Source organism: Camelina sativa, chromosome 1 (genome assembly GCF_000633955.1).
Source record: "Camelina sativa cultivar DH55 chromosome 1, Cs, whole genome shotgun sequence".
Lineage (NCBI taxonomy): Eukaryota > Viridiplantae > Streptophyta > Magnoliopsida > Brassicales > Brassicaceae > Camelina > Camelina sativa.
In genome coordinates, this window is record NC_025685.1 from 61593 (window position 1) to 85136 (window position 23544).

Below are 23544 nucleotides of genomic sequence, written 5' to 3' on the forward strand. Positions count from 1 at the left end.
ATAATTTTAAACCGTTGGATTAAAACTGTAACTAATCTCATCCGTTGGATTAAAAGTTGACACAAAAAAGTGGATTTGCTATTATATATAGATATGGGCTTGTTAACATAGGAAATATAAATAAAATTAAGTTTTTGTATTGTATTTGTAGGATATTTTAATATTATATACAACACAAAAAGTATATTTAAAAAGAAAATAGGGTAATGGGAGCAATAAAAAATATTTTAGCAGGGGTATACTTAAAACTCATGTAAAATAACATTAATCTGAAAAATTTAACCGTGGCAAGTGCTCCGGTTTACTGTAATGTACGTCCGCCCTTGCCTACATATGAATACTTACAAAGTTGCATTTGTTTAATATTAGTCATGTAATAAAACACTTACACAATCTGTGTGTTGATCTGGTGCTAAAAGGGTTAATTAACTATGATATATTATCGACATAAAATATGTTAATGCTTAGTTATTCACGAACATTTGAAGATTAGAGTACTAATTACTGTTATGGTGCCTTTCTACACGACATAAATTATAGGCTCAAATGACCAAAATATTACTTTTAAAAAAGTTATACTTTTGTATATTTTTTTACCATATCATTTTGACTCTTATATATTAGTATTATAAGTTACTGTTTGATTTAAATCTGACATATTTAAACTTGACCAATAAACAACATTTTTTCAAAACATCACCTTTCTTAGTCCTTTTAGCAAATGATCAATGTCGACATACGCTTAAGTAAATTGCTGGTAGTAAGTAGGGGCACTGTTGTCATTCCCGTAAGCAGGGGTAGAATCGGTAATAAGGAAGACACAACACAAGCTCGCCTCTCTTTCGGTTTCTCTCTCTCGTTCGCTCGCTCGCTCGCACTCCAGCAGTAGCAGATCTGGGTTTTGTAGACTTCAAAGGAAGAAGATTACTCCGTTACCAGGTTCGTATCTCCTTCTTCTCCGTTATTGTTTCTGGGTTCCTAGCTCAGTTCAGATGAATGGGAATTGTACATCTGTGGGGAAAAAGTTAACAATTATTAGGAGGATCTACGATTTTCGAATTCCCTTTTTGATCGTGTTAATTTTTTTACTTGGGCTCCCTTTCAGAACTTATGTACGATTTAAGCATTGTGATGTTTAATGGTCTATGGTGATTTGTTGAATAAACGCTTAAAACTGAGGTCTGAGTATAGATAGATAGATCCAATCATGTTTTTTTTTTTTTGCTCTGTCTCCTTTTTTTGAATGTTAACACACATATATATATATCTCATCCGTGTACTGACATGTCTTGGTTGTGATAACTTGCTAGTTGTTCCTTAGTAATCAAACATACTCATGGTTGATTTGGATTGCATTGCATAGTTTTGTTTCTATCGTGTCCTAATTGAAATTTAGAGCTAGAGGTCCTTCTCCTGTTGTACTCTGGTTGGTTAATAATGGCTCAAAGCTGTAGAATGAACCCGTTAGCTTTTTTCTTTTTTCTTTTTTTTTTTTATAAAATCCGCATCATCATAGTTTAAGATTTTTAGTGAACCTTATCATTATGTTGATTGTTTTGTCCATACGGAAACAGTGAAAGCATCCAGGAAACATGCCTCCCCAGAAGATTGAAACTGGTCATAGCGACACTGTCCATGATGTGGTCATGGATTACTATGGAAAGCGAGTGGCTACTGCCTCATCTGACTGCACTATCAAGATTACCGGAGTAAACAACAGCAGTGGATCACAGCCTCTAGCTACCTTAACCGGTCACCGAGGTCCTGTATGGCAAGTCGCTTGGGCGCACCCAAAGTTCGGTTCGCTCCTCGCTTCATGTTCCTACGATGGGCAGATCATACTATGGAAAGAAGGTGACCAGAACCAATGGGCACAAGCTCATTTCTTCACTGACCACAAAGTATCAGTCAACTCTATCGCTTGGGCTCCTCATGATCTCGGACTCTCCTTAGCTTGTGGAGCATCCGATGGAAACATATCCGTTTTCTCAGCTAGAGCTGATGGCGGTTGGGACACGACAAAGATCGACCAAGCACACCCGGTTGGAGTCACTTCAGTCTCGTGGGCACCAGCCACAGAACCAGGGGCACTCGTTAGCTCAGGTATGCTCGAGCCGGTTTACAAACTAGCATCAGGTGGGTGTGACAGCACCGTGAAAGTGTGGAAATTCTCCAACGGGTCATGGAAAATGGACTGTTTCCCGGCTCTTAGCAAGCACACAGATAGGGTGCGTGACGTGGCATGGGCACCGAACCTGGGTCTCCCAAAATCAACCATAGCGAGTGGTTCAGAAGATGGGAAAGTGATCATATGGACCACAGGGAAAGAAGGGGAGCAATGGGAAGGCAAGGTATTGAAAGATTTCGAGACAACAGTGTGGAGGGTGTCGTGGTCGTTGACGGGTAACTTGTTGGCCGTTTCGTATGGGAACAATAATGTAACAGTGTGGAAAGAGGTTGTTGATGGAGAGTGGGAAGAAGTGACTGCCGTTGAGCCATAATAGATTGGGTTGTATGTTTGTAACTTTGCTATTGTGGATTGTGGTGGTAATATCAAAATGTGGGGTTTCTTCTGTATACATTTTCTAGGGACCAGTTTCTCTCTCTCTATACGTTGTTTCTCATGAATATGTGTACTATTTTTTATAAGACTCTTAAAGGTTGCAAAAGAAATGTATCATTTTATATAAATCGTTTTGGTTTTCAACTCATTCGCCAACTAAATAAATATTCAACCCAGTTAGATCAAAATGTGATTTTGTATCAAAAAAATTTATTAAAAATTGATTTGCGAAATTTTGCCGCTGGCGCTTAAGACCTTCTCGATAGGGGGTTGATAGAGGAGTTCTTAGCGTTTAGTTGAAAAAAAAAAAATTAAAACAAAAGAAAAAATGTAAGATCTCCCCTTATATAGTATACTCGATCGTGGTTAAGAGGCGCTACGTGTCAGCAGTTCTCTCTCTGGCGTTTCTGTCTCTTGTCTCTCTCTCGGTAGATCGATGATTTTAATGGAAAAAACTTGAGAGTTCTTGGTAAAATTGAGAGGTAAAACAGTGGGCAAAGCATATTTTACTGGAGATATCATCATCTCCATCGACTGCGGCACCATCAACGGTGGCACTTCATAAATTGGAGAAGGTTTTTGCTTCACCAAATCGGAGATTGAATTAGCCAATTCTCGAATTGTTTGGTTCAATGATGCGATGAATTAGATTTGTATTAGAAAAATTAGGGTTATATGTTGATAGCTGTTTGGGAATTTGTAGTTTGATGAGTGTTTTTCGAATTGGATTCGACACTTTCCCATTTTGTTTAAATTGCATGCATTCACTGTATGCTGAATCTCAAGATGACTTTCTTTTGTTTTGATGATGATTGGGGTGATCAAAACGTGAGATCTTATATATTCCTATGTAGTACTGTCTTGAATTGAAATTTATTATACTGACTTTAAACCTTTTCTTAATGGAACAAGTGAATGAGGGTAAGAAGAAGAAACCTGTTCGTCGTGGTGGTGATAAGCGAAAGAGGACCACTGAGAACAAGTGAATGAGGGTAAGAAGAGGAAACCTACATAGCTGTTTAAGAGTTCTTGGTTGCAATAAACAATATATTATATATAGTGGTACCATAATGATATTTTGGTTTATTTCTATGAGAACGTACAGTTGTATGCCATTCTACTTATTGTGTAAAACAAATGGATTGTTGTTTTTGCAGGAAAATTTGTGTGAAGGCTGCATTTCCAGTGGGAACTGAGGTATGNGAATTAGCCAATTCTCGAATTGTTTGGTTCAATGATGCGATGAATTAGATTTGTATTAGAAAAATTAGGGTTATATGTTGATAGCTGTTTGGGAATTTGTAGTTTGATGAGTGTTTTTCGAATTGGATTCGACACTTTCCCATTTTGTTTAAATTGCATGCATTCACTGTATGCTGAATCTCAAGATGACTTTCTTTTGTTTTGATGATGATTGGGGTGATCAAAACGTGAGATCTTATATATTCCTATGTAGTACTGTCTTGAATTGAAATTTATTATACTGACTTTAAACCTTTTCTTAATGGAACAAGTGAATGAGGGTAAGAAGAAGAAACCTGTTCGTCGTGGTGGTGATAAGCGAAAGAGGACCACTGAGAACAAGTGAATGAGGGTAAGAAGAGGAAACCTACATAGCTGTTTAAGAGTTCTTGGTTGCAATAAACAATATATTATATATAGTGGTACCATAATGATATTTTGGTTTATTTCTATGAGAACGTACAGTTGTATGCCATTCTACTTATTGTGTAAAACAAATGGATTGTTGTTTTTGCAGGAAAATTTGTGTGAAGGCTGCATTTCCAGTGGGAACTGAGGTATGTATATATTCTCTGAGTTACTCTCTCCACCACTGATATTCGTTTTACTTATTGTTGTTTAAATTGTGATGGCACTGGCATAGTTTAGATGCAGTTTATGATGAATTCAATTGGGATTTCTAAAGTCTTGAAGTAAGTTAAGTTGTTTGGGATTACGTACATTCTCCATTTTTGTTGTTGTTGTCTATTGTCAGGGGTTTGACAAGAGACTCTGGTATTTGGCTTTGCAGAACATAATATATGCTTTAACGTTTTGAGATTTTGTTCTTATCTTTTAATAACTTGTCTTTCGATACTTGTGTTTTCATTCTAATTTGCTTCTCTAGTTCATGCATGTTTTGTTAATTTTCTCTTCTTATGGTTACAGCTCAGCAAATCCATGACACCGTAGGAATAAAAATAAGCCATGTCCCAACAGTTGTTGCTGTAAGTCTCTCTATTAACGGTTTTGTTGCATGGATAACCCATATACAGCTAAGTACAGCCAGAAGCAGAAACTAAAACATCAATTATGCAAAGACCTTAACACTTCCAGAGTTTCAGAGTTTCAGTAATCATATCTACCATTTTATTAATTATATCTTCATGTCCATGCATAGACTATAAACATGTAAATATATTTATAAAATGCAATATTTTCCTATTTTTATAAAATCTTAAATGCAATATTTTCTATTTTTATAAAATCTTAAATGTTTACACATTTATACCACTTCTATTCTATTTAAGATATTTAAATTTCAAAAAACAATATTTTAAAAAATAAGAGACCCAAAATTAGAACCTACCATTGGATTGGATGAGAAAATTTTAACTAAGAGATCATGAGTTTTTATATTCAAAACAATACACAATTAATTCATATAATAATCAAACCGTCTTTTAACAATCAATGTACAAGAGACCACCCATAATCTTGCTGTAAAAGCAAAGATTATTTCGGCTTGACAACAACAAATTGACATAATGACCCTTTCGCATCACCGTTTATAGCGTGAGGAGCGAGGGTAATTTCGTCAGTGGAGAATGATAGATAAAAGAATAAAGTAGAAGTGATGAACTGAAGAAGCGCCTAGATTCATAATTCGAAAATCCAAAATCTCCCCCCGCTTTGCCCAAAAAGGTTCTTATTTTTTTATTTTTTTATTTTTTTTTTTTTCCGAAGTCACGCTAAAGCTCTGCGGAAAGAAATAAAATAAATATCCCAGAATTTTCATTCTCTGTCTCTCTCTAGTTTTTTTTTGTTCCTCCAGAGAAGAAGATGTCATCATCATATGCGATGGTTTCTCAAGATGCGGAATCGCTCGCTTTGCAAACCTATAGCCGCAAGGAGAAATCTCTAGGGCTTCTCGTCTCCAAGTACCCCCTTCCTCTCTCTCTCTCTCTCTCTCTCTCTCGAGATTCACACCATAGATTTATTTGGATATGTGTGTAATTGATGATGATGTCTTTTTTGTGTTCGATTCAGTTTCCTGAGACTGTATAACCGAGACGATGCAGATCTGATTGGTCTCGATGACGCCGCTGGCAAATTAGGTGATTCAATTTTTTGTTTTGTTTTTTTTTTTTTTTTTTTTTAATTCTGTGACTGATGATATAGGCTCAAATCTAAGTCCAAGATTAAGAACACAATAATTTAGGGTTTTAACGGAGAGAAAATCATATAATTTTTTTTTGCAGGAGTTGAACGCCGCCGTATATATGATGTCGTCAATATTTTGGAGAGCATTGGGGTATGATTTTTTAATTGAATTTTGTTTTTTCTTTTATCTGGGTTAATTTAGCTTAGCTCATTTCACCTTTTAGCTAATTCGATTTTGTGGTCTTACATACTTACTCAGATTGTGGCAAGAAAAGGGAAGAATATGTATTCCTGGAGAGGTTTTGGAGAGATTCCTCGCTCTCTAGATAAACTCAAGGTACTTACTTGATTTTAATTGAATCTTGTTGTCTCTCTATTTCCTGTTTTTTTTTTTTTTTTTTTTGAATATAGCCCGAGAATGGTTCTGAAACTTGTCTTTGGTTTCTTGTTTTGTTTACAGGAAGAGGGAATGAGAGAGAAGCTTTGTATCTCAAGTACCAACAACTCTGACAAGGTTTTTTATATGATCATATTCTGATTCTTTCTTGCTGTTTTTTTTTTTTTGGCAAAGATTCTTCATATTGTGGTTTGAGACTTGTTAACTTTTGGAAAAATTGTTACCTGTGGTGTGGTTCTTTAGAAGAATGTCATGCTCATCTTGTCTCTTTAGTTCTGATTCCAACGTGATTTTCTGTAACAGGTTTCAGATGATGTTGAAAGAGAAGAATCTTCTTTCAGTTTAACTCCTGATGATCAAGAAACCTCATCATCCTCTAAAATCGGTATTCTTCTCTTTTCTAGTGCTTTTTTATGTTGGGGTACTATCAATATGTATCTTCTTGATTCTGAAGAGAAACAAGTTTTTTTTTTTGCAATATAATGCTCCCTGTTACGAAAGTGCTACTTGATAAATCAGAAGTTTCGAGGATAAGATTTTGTTCTAGGAGCTAACTTTCAGAAAAATTTAGTATCATTTGCAGACCAAAGGAAGGAGAAATCTCTATGGCTTCTCTCGCAGAACTTTGTGAAGATGTTTCTTTGTTCTGATGTAAGTGAATGAATAATTTGATTTGATTTGTTATCTCTCATTTGGCTTCTTACACAAAATATTCATATCCCTTTTTATAAACAACTCGCACTTCTGTCTGCTTCCTCCTCTTCAGGATGATCTTATCACACTTGATAGTGCTGCAAAAGCCTTGCTGAGCGACTCTCAAGATCCAGTCCATATGAGAAGTAAATATCTAGTTCCTGTTTTAGATCTTTTTTTTTTTTTTATCTCTATTATCACATACATAGTGTCATTAACCAACCCAATTTCTGAAACTGATTAACAGCTAAAGTTAGACGACTTTATGACATTGCAAATGTGTTTTCCTCGATGAATTTAATTGAGAAGGTAAGAGAGCTTCGTTCCTAAGCCAATACATTAACTTTGAACTTACAAAAATTTCCAATATTTCATCTTTTACTTTTTTGTTGTATGCTTTTTTCTACAGACTCAAATACCGGAGACTAAGAAACCAGCATATAGGTGGTTGGGCTCCGAAAGCATAGCTGAGACAGGAACAAGCTTATTCAATTCCGATGAACCGAAGAAACGGGTATTTGGTACAGAGATCACAAACTTGAGAGCAAAAAGAAACAAAACAGACTGTTCATCAAACGGCAAGCAAATTGGATATAAGAAACATGACGATGCAAACACAGAGCAGGAATCGAAACCAGCTGCAAGCAAGTATGTGTTTGGCCCATCCTTCCCAACAGGAGCAGCATCTAAGAAAAACGAAAATGTCAGAAAGGGAAGGTTACAAGAGATCGAGAGCCTTGCTTCAACCTACAAACCACAGTATTGTAATAAAGGTAACAACCACACTCAAATCGTTACAGAAGCATGTTAATAATAAACCTGCATTCTTGATTCCATTTGGCTTCTGTGAGATCAATTCATGGGCTCTGTTCATATCTGAAATTCAAAACATAACTGGGTTTTGGTTTTGATAAATGTCGTTTGAAACAGAAATAACTAGTCTTCTTGGACATTTCACGGAGACATGGAAGAGATGGTATGCAGAGCTTGATCGGAAGTAAATAACAATTACTGAGGTAGATGTTTCGTCTGGGGTACATGAGAGAGAGAGAGAGCACATAACTCTATCGAACATAGCTTTAGTCTTTTTGCCTTTAGATCAATGGAAGAAAACAAACAGTATTAGTAAGAAACAAAGCATTGTTATTGTTAATAAAGAAAGTCACATCCCATGTATTTTAAACATTGTTAGAAAAACTTCCCAACAAGTCACCCAAATCATTTAAAAAAACTCATTAAAACTGAAATCATCTAAATAGGCAAAATATAAGATTGAATACACCAATATACTGTATGATCTTTCCAAATTAATTTTTATAGTCAAAAGTTATCCAACATTATTAAATACATACCAAATTTTTTTTCTATTTATTGGTAGAGACAAAAATTTCCAGTCCCGTTCATTCCGATCAATAATCACCCAACAATTACATACAACCAAATTCTTCTATTTTGTATTTCTTTCAGAAAAATGGAACAAAAACAATTTAAAGTGATGATGATGTTCTTGGTAGCCCTAATCTTCGCATTGATTATCCAACCATCAGAAGCTCAAGCTCCACCGCCGGCTGTTATATATTGTGACACAGCCACGATAGAAAGTGTACCGGGATGCTATGATGCGTTGAGGATCTTTGTGGGCACAGGAAGAAATATTTTTCCTAATCCCATTATAAAAAGAGAAACACACAAAAGATATCTGGATTTCACTAACTAAACTACTGTATATATCTTTGTTTGTGGTGTTCCAAGATTGAAGAAGATTAGAAGAAGAAGAACTCGTGCCGTCCTTACGTCCCTCTTCGAGTGCCACCGCCTCTCCGAAGTCTTTTCCCCGTCGCTGATCATCATCTCGTCGTCCAATGGATCCGCAGATGCAGAACACTTGGTCGCCGCGAGTCCAAAACGCCGAGAAGGTGAAGTTTTTTTTCGGAACACTGACTAGTATTTATTCCTCCTTAGAGATTGTATTATGTGTTAACCTTTTTTTTTTTTTTGGGCGCAGGGAGGAGTAGTTAGCGACTTGGAACTAGCTGTAGGAGGAGTGATTGAAGAAGAAGAGGAAGAAGTCTTGGTGAGCCCTTCGGGGAAAGACATGAACTCCTCACGAGCTCAGCATAATGTCAAGGAAAATCGCAAGAATGGAGTGACCAGTTCTGACGACGATCGGATCACCTTTTACGCACTTGCTACCATAATTGTCATCAACAATCTCGTTGTATCCATCTTAGTTCTATGGTTTGACATCTTCCCCGACGCTGGCACCTTTCACAAGTTACTGTAAGGAAACTTCCGTTCGTGTTTAGTCTCATTGAGTTTAATGTTTGTTTTTTACATATATATATACTGATAGTGTGTGTGTGTTCATGATGGATGGATGGATTATAGGTATGTCTTGTTGGCTGCTGCAACCATTCCATACATTGGTGTGCTATTCATAATTTGCTTGTGCAACGATGTTCCAGTCCCGAGTTATCGGCTAGGAGCTGAGCGGCGGTTTGGAATCTACGTAGCTACTATGGTTGTCACTTATTGCATATCCTACGGCGTCAAGGACATTGATGTGATGATTGAAATGTCAGGACTGGTGACTACGTCTGTAACAGGAGTCATGGACGGCCCTTTTTGGTACCCTCTATTACTTCATCTCTGCCATATCTCTCGTCAATTCCCACTGCTTGGCTGCTGATCTTTCTGAACAACAACAGCGAGAACGCCAACGCCAACGCCGTCAGCAACCCCTTCTTCCAGTTTCCTCTTCTTCCAGTTCCACTCCCCCATGTGCATTCTTGTTATAGTTGTATATCACTGCTTCTATCTCTGATTTTGTAGTAGTACAACTGACTGGAATTCTATTTGCTTGACGTTTGTTTAGTAGTTCGGAAATGAATGTCATATCGAATTAAAATACATTTTTCATATATATAGTATATATACTGGCTCCAAATGTAAATCTTGCATGCATTTTTGAAAATTTTATTATTTATTTCGTTATACTAGTGAATAATTTCTTATTTTTCAAATTGGAGATGATTTTTTTTATCAAAAAAAAAAAATGGAGATGAAATCAACTTGTATGGATTTCTTAATTCTTCGTGTCGATGATTTTTCCTTGTCAGCGAACGATTTTTTTTTCCTATAAATGCAGAAGAAATTGACTATGTACTGTATATGACTAATATGCATGCATAGCATATTAGTCAAACAGATATATATGAACTTGCCAAATTATTATATTTTATAGTCAAACTTTCTTCTGATGTATATATAAAAAAAAGAGTAGTCAAAGTTTCTTCTTTCTACAAGATTACACACTACAAAACTCTTTATTTATTTATTCACCCAAAAATAAAAATCTCAACTCCACACAGTTTGAACCACCAACACTATCTGAAAATATTCAAAAACATGGAGCTAAAACAAACCAAAGTAATATTTTACTTGGTAACCTTAATCTTGGCATTGATTACTGTGCGACCATCGAAAGCAGCTGCGCCGATTGTTTATTGTTCGACGACGAGGATAGACAAAGAGGATGGATGTTACGATGCGTTGATATTAGCGGCGCATAGAGATTATAGCAGGCAACACTTCCTGATACTTGCTTCTTGAAAATTAATTCTGATCTTGCTTTACCAATTAATGTCTTCAAAGAAATTTGTAGGGGCACGGACCCTCCTGCTCCAAAGCATAGTTTATGAATTTTTGACTATGTGTTTTTTCAATGATATGATCAAATAAGAGAGATAAATGATATTATTATTTTCTTTTTTTTGCCATGCATATTCCGCTAGAAAACCACGTTGACACTTGTTTGATTAGCAGGATCCACCAAGTAATTAGTAATGTTTAATTGCAAGCTTACTCAAAACGGCAAATATACTGAAATTCCTTGTGTTAATCCGTTCATTTTAGTGTTTTACATCAAAGATGGATACAAATGATTACTTAGAAAATCTTGACTGTAAATTCTCCCAAGTATATATGTAAAAATGGGTAAGAAACAAATAAATACACTTTTCGAAATTTTCGGCCAAATTTTTATATATAAGAACGTTCCCTATACATCATACTTCTTTTCTATTCATATAGGAAACAATAATATCTCATCATCTCTCTACACAATCCAAAACCCACGAAACCACTATTGTTTTGGGTAAAAAAGAAAAAAAAAACTTCTATCGAAGATGAAACAAGAACAAAGTGATGTTTTTCTTGTTAGCCTTAACCTCAACAATGATTTTCATACAATAGGAAGCCCAGCCGAATTCGAACCTATGTTCAACAACAACGATAGATAAGGTGCCGGAGTGTTTCGATGCGTTGAAATTACCGGCAGAGGCAGATTTCCGATGGCTATCAAGAATTTGTTGCAAGGCATGATACTGGCTCCTTGCCTGTCGTTCATGACAAAGTTTACTATATCTTCAGAAGCATTCGTATTACTACGTCATTAGTTTTTATCATTTGCTCTCTTTTATTATTTGTTAACCATCTAATAAGGTAAGTCAACTCTATTATTTAATTTTCTTACTTTATCTCTGTGAATGTCTCATTTTATTAAGGTCTCATGGGTCAAACGAAATAAGTAAGAAATCTTTCCTATTATTTTCTTATGGTCAAAATTTGTTCATATATTCTAAATATATAAAAAAAGAAAGAAAAAATTTCCCTACACAAATTATTTTCTATTTATTTACTGAAAACAAAGATATCTCACCACAATAATCCAAACCTGAAAACCTCTTTTTTTTTTATTTTTTTATTTATATATATATCTTATCGAAAATGAAAGTAAAACAAACCAGAGTGACGTCGTTGTTCTTGTTTACCCTAGTCTCAATATTGGTTTTTCGACCATCAGAAGCTCGTCTAAATCCAAACCAAATTATATGTACGAAAGAACAGTTGTCGCCAATAGTTAACATACCAGGATGTTTTGATGCGGTGAGATTAGCAGCGGAGGCAGACGTCAGATGGCTATCAAGAGATTGTTGCAGAGCTGTGAAAATACTTCCTGATTGCCTATTGGTTGCCTTTCCTCGCAAAGTAGCTTTGCATACTAGTATCTTCAAAAGCATTTGTGTTGGAAAGTTCCCTCATGAACCAATCTTATAATTTGTGTGTGTTCCTTTTCAATATTAATAAAATATATCATATTTCCTGTTAAATTTCTGGTAAGAAATTCACAAACAATCATATTTATGTCTCATCGAATGCTTTTTTTTTTTTTGCAATATATATTTTTTAATTTAATCAGAAAACAAGAATAAAACAAAATTTTAATATTCGTACTTCGGCTATAATTAGACCATTCAATAATAATATATGGGTTAAAGTAATTATGTCTAAAACATAAAAGAAGTTAGTCAAACAGTTATTACATATGTAGTTTTTACTAAACTATACAAACTCTCTATACTCTAAACTGTATATAAACAAATTTATATCAAAGATGGGTACAAATGATTACTTAGAAAATCTTGACTGTAAATTGTGTCAAGTATATGTAATTGGGTCAAAAACAAATAAATAACTTTTCGAATTTTTCTTGTTAGCCTTAACCTCAACAATGATTTTCATACCATAGGAAGCCCAGCCGAATTCGAACCTATGTTCAACAACAACGATAGATAACGTGCCGAAGTGTTTCGATGCGATGAGATTAGAGGCAGAATTCCGATGGCTATCAAGAAATTGTTGCAACGTAGTGAGAACACTTCCTGATACTGGCTACTTGCCTGTCGTTCATGACAAAGCTTACTATACTATAATATCTTCATAAACATTTGTATTACTACGTCATTAGTTTTTTTTTTTTAATCATTTTCTCTCTTTTGGTATTTGTGTTACATTTGGGTTTATCTTATCCTTACAATTAGAAACCAATTCACAATTAGTGGATTGATTCTAATCCTTTATTATTATAATGATAATTCCATCAAACTTGTGATGTGTGACTTGGATCTTAACACGTCTTCTCGAGATGATAACTCCATCTCGAATCGATCCCATTTAGACCAATAATAAATCCCTTCTTGGGCCCCATTACTTGGGTTAACAAGAGTCATGTCCGTATCCACTTTTTTAGGTCCACCAGAACTTGCACCTTGGGCTCTGATACCATGTTAATTTGGTTTCCCACTAAAAATCAATTGACAATTCGTGGATTGTTTCTAACCTTTTATATATTAGTGATAATCCCTTCAAACTTTCGATGTGGGACTTAGATTGTATCCCACCAATTTGCTAAGTGAATTCTACTACTTAATTTTCCTACTCTTATCTCTTTGAATGACTCATTTAATGGGATATTTATGGATTTGGGACTTTATTGGGCCAAATCTTTTAAATTAGGAACTATAGTCCATACTCTCTTATTTAAGTATTTTTGGACTAGAAAAAAAATCAGTTTTGCCGCTATCTTCTTCTTCTTCAACAACAACTTTTCTTCCGCCAATCAAATCCTTCGCTTCTTCTCCCTATCAAAACCATGGCTTCTCACCTTCCCATCAGCACCGTCTCTATTACGTTTAACACCAATTATTTGGCTTCTAAAACACAACATCTCTCAACCAAAACTACAATTCAATAGATTTAATTTAATTTTGTTTTGAGTGAAGAAATCTAAACCCTAAAAGGATACTATCTTGTGAACCCAAGGGATCTAATCACAAACTATTATCAAATAAAAAATTCCAATCATCTTTAAAATCATATCATTTATCTGGATTTCATCATTATCAGCTCCTCACCATCTCGTTTACTCATCGGCGAAATCGCATATCAACAAAAAAAAATTATTTTGAAGAGGGTAAAACATCTTTTTATCCAACTATAAATGCTCATTTCTGCGATCACGGACAGAAGTTCCTAATTCAATAAGAATCTGGAAAAATACATTTTTCGGTAATTAATCCCTCATTTTATATAGGTCTCATGGGTCAAACAAAATAAGTAAGGAAACTTTACTTTTATTTTCTTATAGTCAAAATTTGTTCCTATATTCCAAATATATAAAAAACTAGTAAATAAAATTCCCTACACAGGATCTAATACAAATTATTTTCTATTTATTTATTGAAAACAAAGATACCTCACTACAATAAAAAAACCTCAAAACCTCTTCTTTTAATTTTTTTTCTAATATCTTATCGAAAATGAAACTAAAACAAAACAGAGTGATGTCGTTGTTCTTGTTAACCATAATCTCGACATTGGTATTCCGACCATCAGAAGCTCAGCTGAAAACGAGCACATGTTCGAAAGAACAGTTGTCGCCAATAGTTAACATACCAGGATGTTTTGATGCGGTGAGATTAGCAGCGGAGGCAGACGTCAGATGGCTATCAAGAGATTGTTGCAGAGCTGTGAAAATACTTCCTGATTGCCTATTGGTTGCCTTTCCTAACAAAGTAGCTTTGCATACTAGTATCTTCAAAAGCATTTGTGTTGGAAAGTTCCCTCCTGAACCAATCTTATAATTTGTGTGTGTTCCTTTTCAATATTAATAAAATAAATCATATTTCCTGTTAAATTTCTGGTAAGAAATTCGCAAACAATCATATTTATGTCTCTTCGAATGCTTTTTGTTTTTTTTTGCAATATATACTTTTTAATCAGAAAACAAGAATAAAACAAAGTTTTAATATTCGTACTTCGGCTATAAGACCATTCAATAATAATATATCGGTTAAAGTAGTTATGTCTAAAACATAAAATAAGTTAGTCAAACAGTTATTACATATGTAGTTTTTACTAAACTATACAAACTCTCTATAGTCTATACTGTATATAAACAAATTTATATCTGATCAAAGAGATGTTCTTCTTATTGATTATGTGTCAGCTTTGATTTTTCGACCGTCAGAAGCTCACACGCATATGTTCGACAAAACAGACAACGGCAATAGCCAAGGTGCCTGGATGTTTTGTTGCCGTGAGGTAAGCGGCAGATGCAGATGTCAGTTGGCTATCAAGACTTTGTTGCAGAGCAGTGAAAAAACTTGATGATTGCCTCTTGCTTGTTTATCCTGAGAGAGCTTACAATACTTGTATTTTCAAAAGCATTTGTTTTTAAAAGTTCCACAAATCATTTTACTAATTTTCCTAAAACTATTACACGATGTACTTAATCGAAATTTGGTAGCTCTACTTGTCTAATTATTATTTTGTTTTTCTCAGTCCATCCAAAAAAATTGTTTTTCTACAGCTCAGTCACTTTTTTCAGTAAACTAAGAATCACCACCAAATAATTTCTAATTGATTTCTTAATCTTGAAATTTAAAGTAGATGAAGAATACGTTTTCTTTTGGGCCTATCTAAATATATTAACTGGTGCTTCCCCATATATACAACAACAATCTGCTCGAGACACACACACACACTACATTTAACACTAACAGACTTGACACTTGAAACCTAAACCAATACACGATACACATAGTAACACTAAACCACCATTGTTCTTCTAATGGTTTTGTTGCCCACTCTGTGCATCTCTCTATATCTCATCTTATATAATCAGCATAGTAAGAAATCTGAAGACCAAAGTTGGGAATAGTTGCAGACAACTTGACTTGTGTGACTTTAGTCGGTTTTACCTTTTACTTGTGTGCTGTTGGAGTAAAAGAAACAAGAAACGCGGAAGCTTCGTTGTTGTCATCTTGAAGCTGAGAGAAACCTATGGAACCTTTCTACTCTATCTTTGTTCTGTTGCAATAACTGTTCCGTCTTCTTTTTCTTCTTCTTTCTGTGGAAGAAATCCTCTGTGTCCAAGACGTATGAGATCTACAAAAGGCGCATATATATTGAATAGGGAGAAGCTTTTTATATAAAGAAAGATGAACTGGTAGAAATCGGTATTAAGTGGATTGGTTGATAATTTTTAAACTACAAATATTTCACCTTGTAAGACGAGCAAGACATCTTGCACTCCAAGCCATTTACTACTTCGACACCTTCCATAGCTTTACATAGTGCTGCAAGATCATACAAGCCAGTGTATGGACGCAGGTTCCTGCCACAGCCAGATTTGGTTCAAATAATTAAGTATCATCCCAGATTGGTCTCCTGGACCGATTTCAGTAGATGAGAAAAAGGAAAAACAAACCTATATATTACCTGCAAGCGTGTCAACGAGATAGAATCTACCATTTTAATGTATTTTCATGAACGTAGAGGTTTATGGAAAAGTCTAACGAAGCAGATGAAAGACAAAAACTCATTTTGAGTGATTAAATAAGATTGATACCTTTGTAACACAATGTTATGCCCCTCCTCTTTTTTCACTGATGAGGTGGAAAGAAACTCAGCTTGCATATAACTTGCAAATGTGGGATCCACAGAAACTGCATAAGCTTCTGGCTTCTCGATTATGCTATCCATAAGCTGGATAGATAAACGTGATGGCGAGGATGACTGCATATGAATTAAAAAAAAAAAGCAATTAAATTCCAATTGAACACGAGTGACCACATTGATGCATGAAGTACATAAGAGAGTCACAAGGTTCATACACATTCCAACCGATAAACATTTTCTTCGTGCAGGAGAACCCTGGCATTTTCATAATACACCGAGTCGATAACCCTTCCGGGTTTCCGGGATTTCTCATACTCATACAGCTGAAGCAGCTTATTGTCCATCTCATCAGCTACAATAGCTTGAAGCTGCAGATGGATAATAATATTAGAACAACACAGGATATGTAAGATAAATTCAAAAGCAAATAGTAAGTCTTACCACTAGTGTCAGCAAATTACCTGCTTAACCAATTTGTATATCAGCTTGTCTAACGTGAATAACATATATGATTGATTCCCAATAATAGCTCTGCACTCATCCTCAAACTTCGAATTTTCAGCTGATCCATCAAGCAAACCATACAAAACCTTCATAAACCTGTACATCATATAATTCAGCAGTTAATGGGGAAAAAAGTATTGGAATATCTATATAGACTTGTTGAAATAGTTGTACAAAGGAAAGGTACCTCGCATAAGGATCTAGGGAATTGGGATCCTTTGAGTTTTTCGATTTCAATTCACCGCCTGAGCAATTCCTTTTTGCAGACAAAATTCTCTGGTACAAGATCTGAAAATGCACCACTTTATCTTTGCTAGAGAGTAGACACTTAAGTAATAATTTGGTAAAGATCATATTAAACGATGCACTTACTTGGTGAAGCCTAAAAAGAACATAAAAGTCGTCATTCCCATAGAAAACTCGGGAATCTTTAGTCCTCTCATCGGGTAAAACTGCTGCTACATGCTTTGAAAGGGGTCTGACAGACAAGAGAACACGTTCTGACTGCGGAACCAACTCAATGTCTCCTTCAAGGAGATGTGAATCCATTCCCTCCGCTTCCCCTTCACTCTCAGCTTTACCATCATGCTCACCATCTTCCTCCTCTCTGTTTTCGTCCTGTGAACATTCTTCGCCACCAGATTCAGTTCCTGATGCATCCTCACCACCCTCGGAAGCATTTTCACTATCATCATCATCATCAGCATCATCCTCATTCTCTACTTCAGCACCAGCATCTGCCTCTAGCTCAGCTTGTGCTGAATTCTCTAATTTGGATGTAGACTTCACCCCAAGATCTTCGTAAACACCAAAGTTGTCTTCGATATCACCATTCGGTGACAATTCCCCTTCCTCCTTCTCAATTCTGGACTGACCTTCGGGTTCATCAGAATTCCGAATACCTTTAGAAGAATCTGACTTTATTCCATTTGCCAAAACTATCGAATTGCCAACATCACCTCCCTTGTAAAATGAAAGGACCGTTTAGCATGGTCAGAAGAGTCCAGAATGGTATAATATATAAAATAAAGCATATTTTTACTTATTCCACCCATGGGTCCCATAGGTAGTACAGTAATACTCCATGGGTAGTAGATCCCTAACCCATGGAAACATCTGGGCGGGTTAAGGTGAATATAAATATGTTACAACGAGCAATTGATTGTAGTACCTGAGTCGAATGAACAGTTTCGATGCTGTCTACCTCATGCTGTACATCACTGAGGGTGTTGCTTGGTTTGGCTTCAATCTCATGTGAACCTGAATTGTAAACTAACAAACATCAACACAAATAGACAAGCAGCATAAATTTATTTAATTATTTTGCATATGAAAAGTACCTGCCAAATTATCCTTTCCTACAACATCATGATTGTTTTCTCCCACACTTGGGATTGATACACTCGAGGTGACTGCTTTTTCGCTAATATCCATCAGGATAGGCATTCCAAATCTTTCCTCGGCTCCATTTCCAGTCTCTTGTTCTATCTGGGGTCTCACAGCAGAACAGGTAGCACCATCTCTGTCGGCCGTATCAGCATGTCTAGGATTTTCTGTCCTTGTCAAATCCTTACTTAACAAACCAATCCCACCATGTTTGGATGCCACAGATGAACCATTCTCCTCTCCATTGGCAGTAGATTTTAGTTTCCTGAAAGCCAAATTTGCTGTGTCTGCTACAGAACTCAAAGCACCCTCCCCGTTAATAGATGTACTGTGATTCACATCAAGAGGCTTGGGGTTTATTACAACATCTTCAACAAGATCTGTGCCCTTGGCCCGGGGGGGAACACCCAGAACTGCCTCAACGAAATTTTCCCAAAGCCTCAAAACTTTACTGAGCTGCTCTTTTGTAGAACATAACTCCTCGCATGAAAACTGGACTAGTTTGTACAGGTCTTCATGAATAGCTCTGTTGAAATACTCGTATTCAAGATTAGGATTTATGGGTTGTCTGTAACCAGCAGAAATACACAATAGAACATCATCCTCATTCTGAGACTTCTCTTTCAGCTCCTTAATTTCAGCCACCAATGCTGGTTCACAAAACAAGAATAAGAACATAAAACAGTGAGAAAGGGAAAGGAGGTAGGAGTAGCACTACCAGATGAATGTAAGCAACAAAACAGAATAAAGGAACTAGTGAATATAAATTTCGAATTCTATAAGTCTACTTACATTTTGCACTCAAGTTCTTTGAATCTTGTTGCTTGAAATAGAAGCTGCGGTGATCAAGTGACTTGTAGTGGTTTTTCGCATATACGTTTGCCCAGACCTTATCAAAATCTTCACGGCATTTCTTCCATTCATCTTGTTTCTGCTTTAAACGAGTAAAGACTACAGGAAGTGCGGTGGCTGGATTCTTATGTAATATGTCTATCACGTCAAGACCATGGTCGCCATAAAGTCGCTCAATACACCTTAAATTTAGGGCTGTAAATATGTCAATAAGAAAATGGCGAAGTTAAGAACCAAACATACGAGAGGGCACCAAAATAAGGNGTAACCAGCAGAAATACACAATAGAACATCATCCTCATTCTGAGACTTCCCTTTCAGCTCCTTAATGTCAGCCACCAATGCTGGTTCACAAAACAAGAATAAGAACATAAAACAGTGAGAAGGGGAAAGGAGGAAGGAGTAGCACTACCAGATATTGTACGCAACAAAACCGAATAGAGGAACTAGGTGAATATAAATTTCGAATTCTATAAGTCTACTTACATTTTGCACTCAAGTTCTTTGAATCTTGTTGCTTGAAATAGAAGCTGCGGTGATCAAGTGACTTGTAGTGGTTTTTCGCATATACGTTTGCCCAGACCTTATCAAAATCTTCACGGCATTTCTTCCATTCATCTTGTTTCTGCTTTAAACGAGTAAAGACTACAGGAAGTGCGGTGGCTGGATTCTTATGTAATATGTCTATCACGTCAAGACCATGGTCGCCATAAAGTCGCTCAATACACCTTAAATTTAGGGCTGTAAATATGTCAATAAGAAAATGGCGAAGTTAAGAACCAAACATACGAGAGGGCACCAAAATAAGGGAAGAGAGAAGATATAACCCCCAGAAAAGCATACAGACCCGTGAAATGGTCTTCGATCCTGAAGGAGCCAGAAAAACTAATTTTCTTCTCTGTGATCAAATTCAACAAAGTTTCTGCACTTCTGGCCGCAGACCTCACAGATTCCAGTAACATGTCCAACTCAAATCTGATATAAGCAGTAATTAACATAAAAGACAAATTACTTGTAACTAAAAAATGTATATTGTCACACATATATTCATATATATACCTATCATCTTCGCATTTGAATAAGCTCTCTTCATATTGGTTTCTGCGCATGTGCTTAAATGAATAATCTTCACTTCCTGAGGTGACAGATACCCAATGATCATTTAAAACCTCAGCTCCTAGATCCGATTTCTGACTCGCAGTTGGTTTCGGATACTGCAAATTAAATATTATAGTAAGTATTATCCAATGAACATGCTAAAAATGCAAGTTGGAAAAGGTCTAATTACATCTGCAGGCAGAAGCCGGTAGCTAGGAGTGCAACACTCGCAATCAGAGAGATCGAGCTCCTGAATAGATTTTCCCATGTACTCCTCTTTGTATTGCTCCGTTTCCTTAACAGCCTCGAGGTCAGGCTTATGGTCTCTGTCTTTCTCTTCCACCTTCATTGGCCTAGATAATTGTTCTTCGCTGCTGAATGATTCTGCCGGATGTGTACCAGTAATGTCAGTACAAAGTGGGAATGCAAGAGACAATATTATTCAAAACGAAGGAGTTTAAAATAGCAGCAGCATACTTTTGCTCATAACACCAGCAAGGTGCTGAAATCCATCTGCAAAAAAAGAATGACCCTAAGAAAGAAGAAGATTGCTGGCAAAAATTTAAAAAGAAAATAGGTAATTTAAATACCAATACTCTCACACCGCTCGAAGAACTGGTTGAACTCATCCATCAGATCAGGAAATTTCCCAAGAAGATTAGAAACCTGAAAGAATATGAATGGAATTTAACACAATAGACAGAGCGTTACCACAAGATCAATCCCTGATCAAAAATTGCCATACCAAAGTCTGCAGATCCTTCCTTTGGACTATTCCATTGCTAAACATATTAAGGAACTTCAGGAATGTCTGATAATCATCTTGACTGCATAATCTCTCCTTGACTTTCTCACAGAAAACAAATGCTTGGTTGTACATGCCTAACATAAAGAAAGAAAATATCTTAGAAAACAGAAGCAGATTCTTTGCACCATAAAAACACCAGACGGCCAAAATTGGATAACAAATTCTCTCTTGTAGAGAAAGAATTAAGGTGTCCACTGTTTTGGGACCCTGGAAAATAGAAAAGGGACCAAACAAATAAGCATATGCTTGACAGGAGTTAGCTTACTTTTCAAATTGTCTTTCTCAGAATGTGAAGCAACACCAGAATAGGCCTCAAGACCTTCAGCTCTTCTGGACGACTTCCTTTTCTCAGGAAAATGGTGTAGGTTGTCTTGCTCTGCTTCTCTATCGTCAAAATCACGGCCTCTCCTTGCCCTGTGCTCCTTATCAACACGCTTCCGCTGCTCTCTTTGCATCTTCACCATCGATTTATCATCCGTAAGGTCATAACGATCAACACTATAATCAACACGGGAAGCAAAAACCCTTTCCCGTCTACGTTCCTGGGATAAAAATATATAGTAGGCACAAAGTTAAGATACCTAATAACAAATAGAACAAGTAAAAAATATGAAACAAATACTATACCTTTTCCACTTGCATTTGACGAATTAGAGGAGGGCCTGATACGCGGTCATTGTACCGTTGGGCCTGACTCCGGCTATGCTGCGCTGCTGAATGAGATGGCAGAGACGCTGGCAAAAACCTAGTAAACCCCTCAAGCAAATCCAAGTGGCCCTCAAAGAGAATAGATACCTAGAGCACATATAAATAATTGAAGGTTAGAAAATGTTCGAAAAAGTTTGGAGTAGGCATTACAGGAGAGATGAAGTATATTACCTCATTGTAAACCTCACCAATTTCCTTGTTCTCCTTTCGATACATATTCAAGATTTCCAAGAAAGATTTATAGACGTGTTCATCGTGCTTGAATCGCTTCTGCAGTGACAAAAAAGGAACTCGTACATTGAGACACAAGGTGTAAGGGGAACTAAATAAGAGAAGGAAAAGAGCAAAATTTCGAGAGGACCTTAATTTTATTCACAAAGTTGATGGCTTCATCGAATTCAACAGTCTTCTTTGGCAGAGGCTCGTCTTCCTCAATAAGCGTTATTTCATATCCCTTAGGCAAAAAAGTGTTGAATCCATATATCAAATTGTTATGTCCCTTAAACAATTCCTTAACTCGTGCAATGACACCGCCTGTGTCGGTTCTGCAAATGCAAGAGGAATAAATTAAATCCGATACCACCTATAAAAAGTCTACAACCTCAACAATCTCAAGTAGATAGAAAGTAAAAGAAGACCTCACCTTTGAGCCTTAAAATCTTTCATGACTTGGAGGAACCTGTCATATTTCTCCCTTTGATCTTGAAACATCTCTTTTACTTCCCTCAGGTACGACAAGGCATCATTGGTTGTCAATTTCTGATTAGTAATTTCCCCAGCAGCAGCAATTCTCCCTCCTACTCCTTCTTCTTCGGTGTCACCACGGCCAGGGACCGGAGATTGTCCAAATCTGCACCAAAAATAATCTCTAATCAATCAACTAAATAACTTCATTCTAACATATTCATCCACTCTCCATGCAAAATTGGAGAAGAAAATCTAAATCTCCACAAAACAGAACAAAGATCAACCTAATCACATCAAATTGAGTAATAAAAATTGAAAACCTCAGTTAAAACAATAATAATAAGGAATTGAATTAGAAGTGACCTAAGAAGAAACTCACAATTCGCCTCGAGGACGTTTAAATTGAGACCCAGAGGCATATACATCATCTCCTATCCGCTTCATCGCTGTCCGAAAAAACATCAAATTCAAATCATTACTCGTAAAATTTAACGAAATCAGAAGATAATTAAGGGAGTAGGGACTCAAAAAAATTCCCGGCGAAACGTTTTTTGTATGAGGGAGACCTACTTTGTGGCAATCTAGATTTTTTTTTTTTCACGAGAAACCAAGTGTAGTAGATGAAATCAGATACTCAGATCTCTTAAACGAGAACAGAATCGGGGGATGAAAGCAGTTTGATCATCGGCGGCTACCATACACACAGAGAGAGAGAAAAATTCCGGCGAAAGTTCAAATTTTCTCCGGTGTAATAGACTTGGACCCGAGATGAAATTGCGGTGAGAAGAAGAAGAAGAAGAAGAAGACAGAATCGAAAAGGAACGAAGGAGACAGAGAAATTCAAAGGAGTTTTAAGCAGCCAAAAAGGGCAGAGAATTTTCGAATAAGGCAGAGAGAGAGAGGGATTTTGTTTGCCTTGCTCTTCTTGACAAGGTTCGTTCGTTCGTTCGTTCGATGTTTCTCTCTTATTCTTCTGGGCCGTCAACAAATATCTATTGGGCCTTTATTATACAATGGGCCCCTTTATTTGTTGCCTAGCCTCAATAACTTTTTTTTTTTTTCTTTTTTTGTGTATCCCATAAGAACTCTTCATTAGTATTCGATTCGAAAATTTCTAGTATCTGTTTAGCGACATAGTGTATTTATATATTCGAACAAAAT

General features: G+C 36.2%; 6 protein-coding genes across 7 annotated transcripts; 5 read left to right on the top strand and 1 right to left on the bottom strand.

Moving 5' to 3' along the window:
* Positions 772 to 2691, top strand: LOC104777961 (protein transport protein SEC13 homolog A-like). The gene is made up of 2 exons (XM_010502651.2): positions 772 to 939; positions 1575 to 2691. The coding sequence occupies exon 2, from the start codon at positions 1593 to 1595 to the stop codon at positions 2499 to 2501; it is 909 nt and encodes a 302-aa protein (XP_010500953.1). The 5' UTR covers positions 772 to 939; positions 1575 to 1592; the 3' UTR covers positions 2502 to 2691.
* LOC104778870 (E2F transcription factor-like E2FF) lies at positions 3778 to 8213 on the top strand. Of its 2 annotated transcripts, XM_010503524.2 has the most exons (15): positions 3778 to 4157; positions 4323 to 4362; positions 4733 to 4791; positions 5359 to 5488; positions 5600 to 5724; positions 5834 to 5901; positions 6046 to 6098; positions 6207 to 6284; positions 6408 to 6461; positions 6648 to 6729; positions 6916 to 6995; positions 7111 to 7183; positions 7285 to 7346; positions 7447 to 7810; positions 7968 to 8213. In XM_010503524.2, exons 5-15 carry the CDS (start codon positions 5627 to 5629, stop codon positions 8036 to 8038), a joined length of 1083 nt encoding a protein of 360 aa, XP_010501826.1. In that variant the 5' UTR covers positions 3778 to 4157; positions 4323 to 4362; positions 4733 to 4791; positions 5359 to 5488; positions 5600 to 5626; the 3' UTR covers positions 8039 to 8213. The 2 variants fall into 2 exon arrangements, with proteins under 2 accessions (XP_010501826.1, XP_019099212.1); XM_019243667.1 differs by lacking the exons at positions 3778 to 4157; positions 4323 to 4362; positions 4733 to 4791; positions 5359 to 5488 and having other exon boundaries at positions 5522 to 5724.
* LOC104780192 lies at positions 8509 to 9949 on the top strand. The gene is given in 4 exon segments (XM_010505003.2): positions 8509 to 8953; positions 9043 to 9317; positions 9426 to 9645; positions 9647 to 9949. Coding segments are annotated over 4 exon segments (738 nt in total). The 5' UTR covers positions 8509 to 8899; the 3' UTR covers positions 9836 to 9949.
* On the top strand, positions 11826 to 12155 carry LOC104702884. The gene has a single exon (XM_010418805.1). It carries the CDS (start codon positions 11826 to 11828, stop codon positions 12153 to 12155), a length of 330 nt encoding a protein of 109 aa, XP_010417107.1.
* Positions 14190 to 14552, top strand: LOC104781998. The gene has a single exon (XM_010507180.1). The coding sequence runs from the start codon at positions 14198 to 14200 to the stop codon at positions 14519 to 14521; it is 324 nt and encodes a 107-aa protein (XP_010505482.1). The 5' UTR covers positions 14190 to 14197; the 3' UTR covers positions 14522 to 14552.
* Positions 15279 to 23302, bottom strand: LOC104782874 (paired amphipathic helix protein Sin3-like 1). The gene is made up of 24 exons (XM_019243668.1): positions 22954 to 23302; positions 22763 to 22829; positions 22340 to 22546; positions 22058 to 22241; positions 21868 to 21966; positions 21616 to 21783; positions 21254 to 21530; positions 20926 to 21062; positions 20771 to 20846; positions 20658 to 20693; positions 20371 to 20564; positions 20142 to 20296; positions 19930 to 20057; positions 19569 to 19823; positions 19352 to 19426; positions 18185 to 18805; positions 18016 to 18104; positions 17217 to 17807; positions 17032 to 17132; positions 16802 to 16940; positions 16556 to 16708; positions 16291 to 16457; positions 15945 to 16056; positions 15279 to 15827 (listed from the first exon to the last, which is right to left on the bottom strand). The coding sequence occupies exons 2-24, from the start codon at positions 22825 to 22827 to the stop codon at positions 15699 to 15701; spliced, it is 4158 nt and encodes a 1385-aa protein (XP_019099213.1). The 5' UTR covers positions 22828 to 22829; positions 22954 to 23302; the 3' UTR covers positions 15279 to 15698.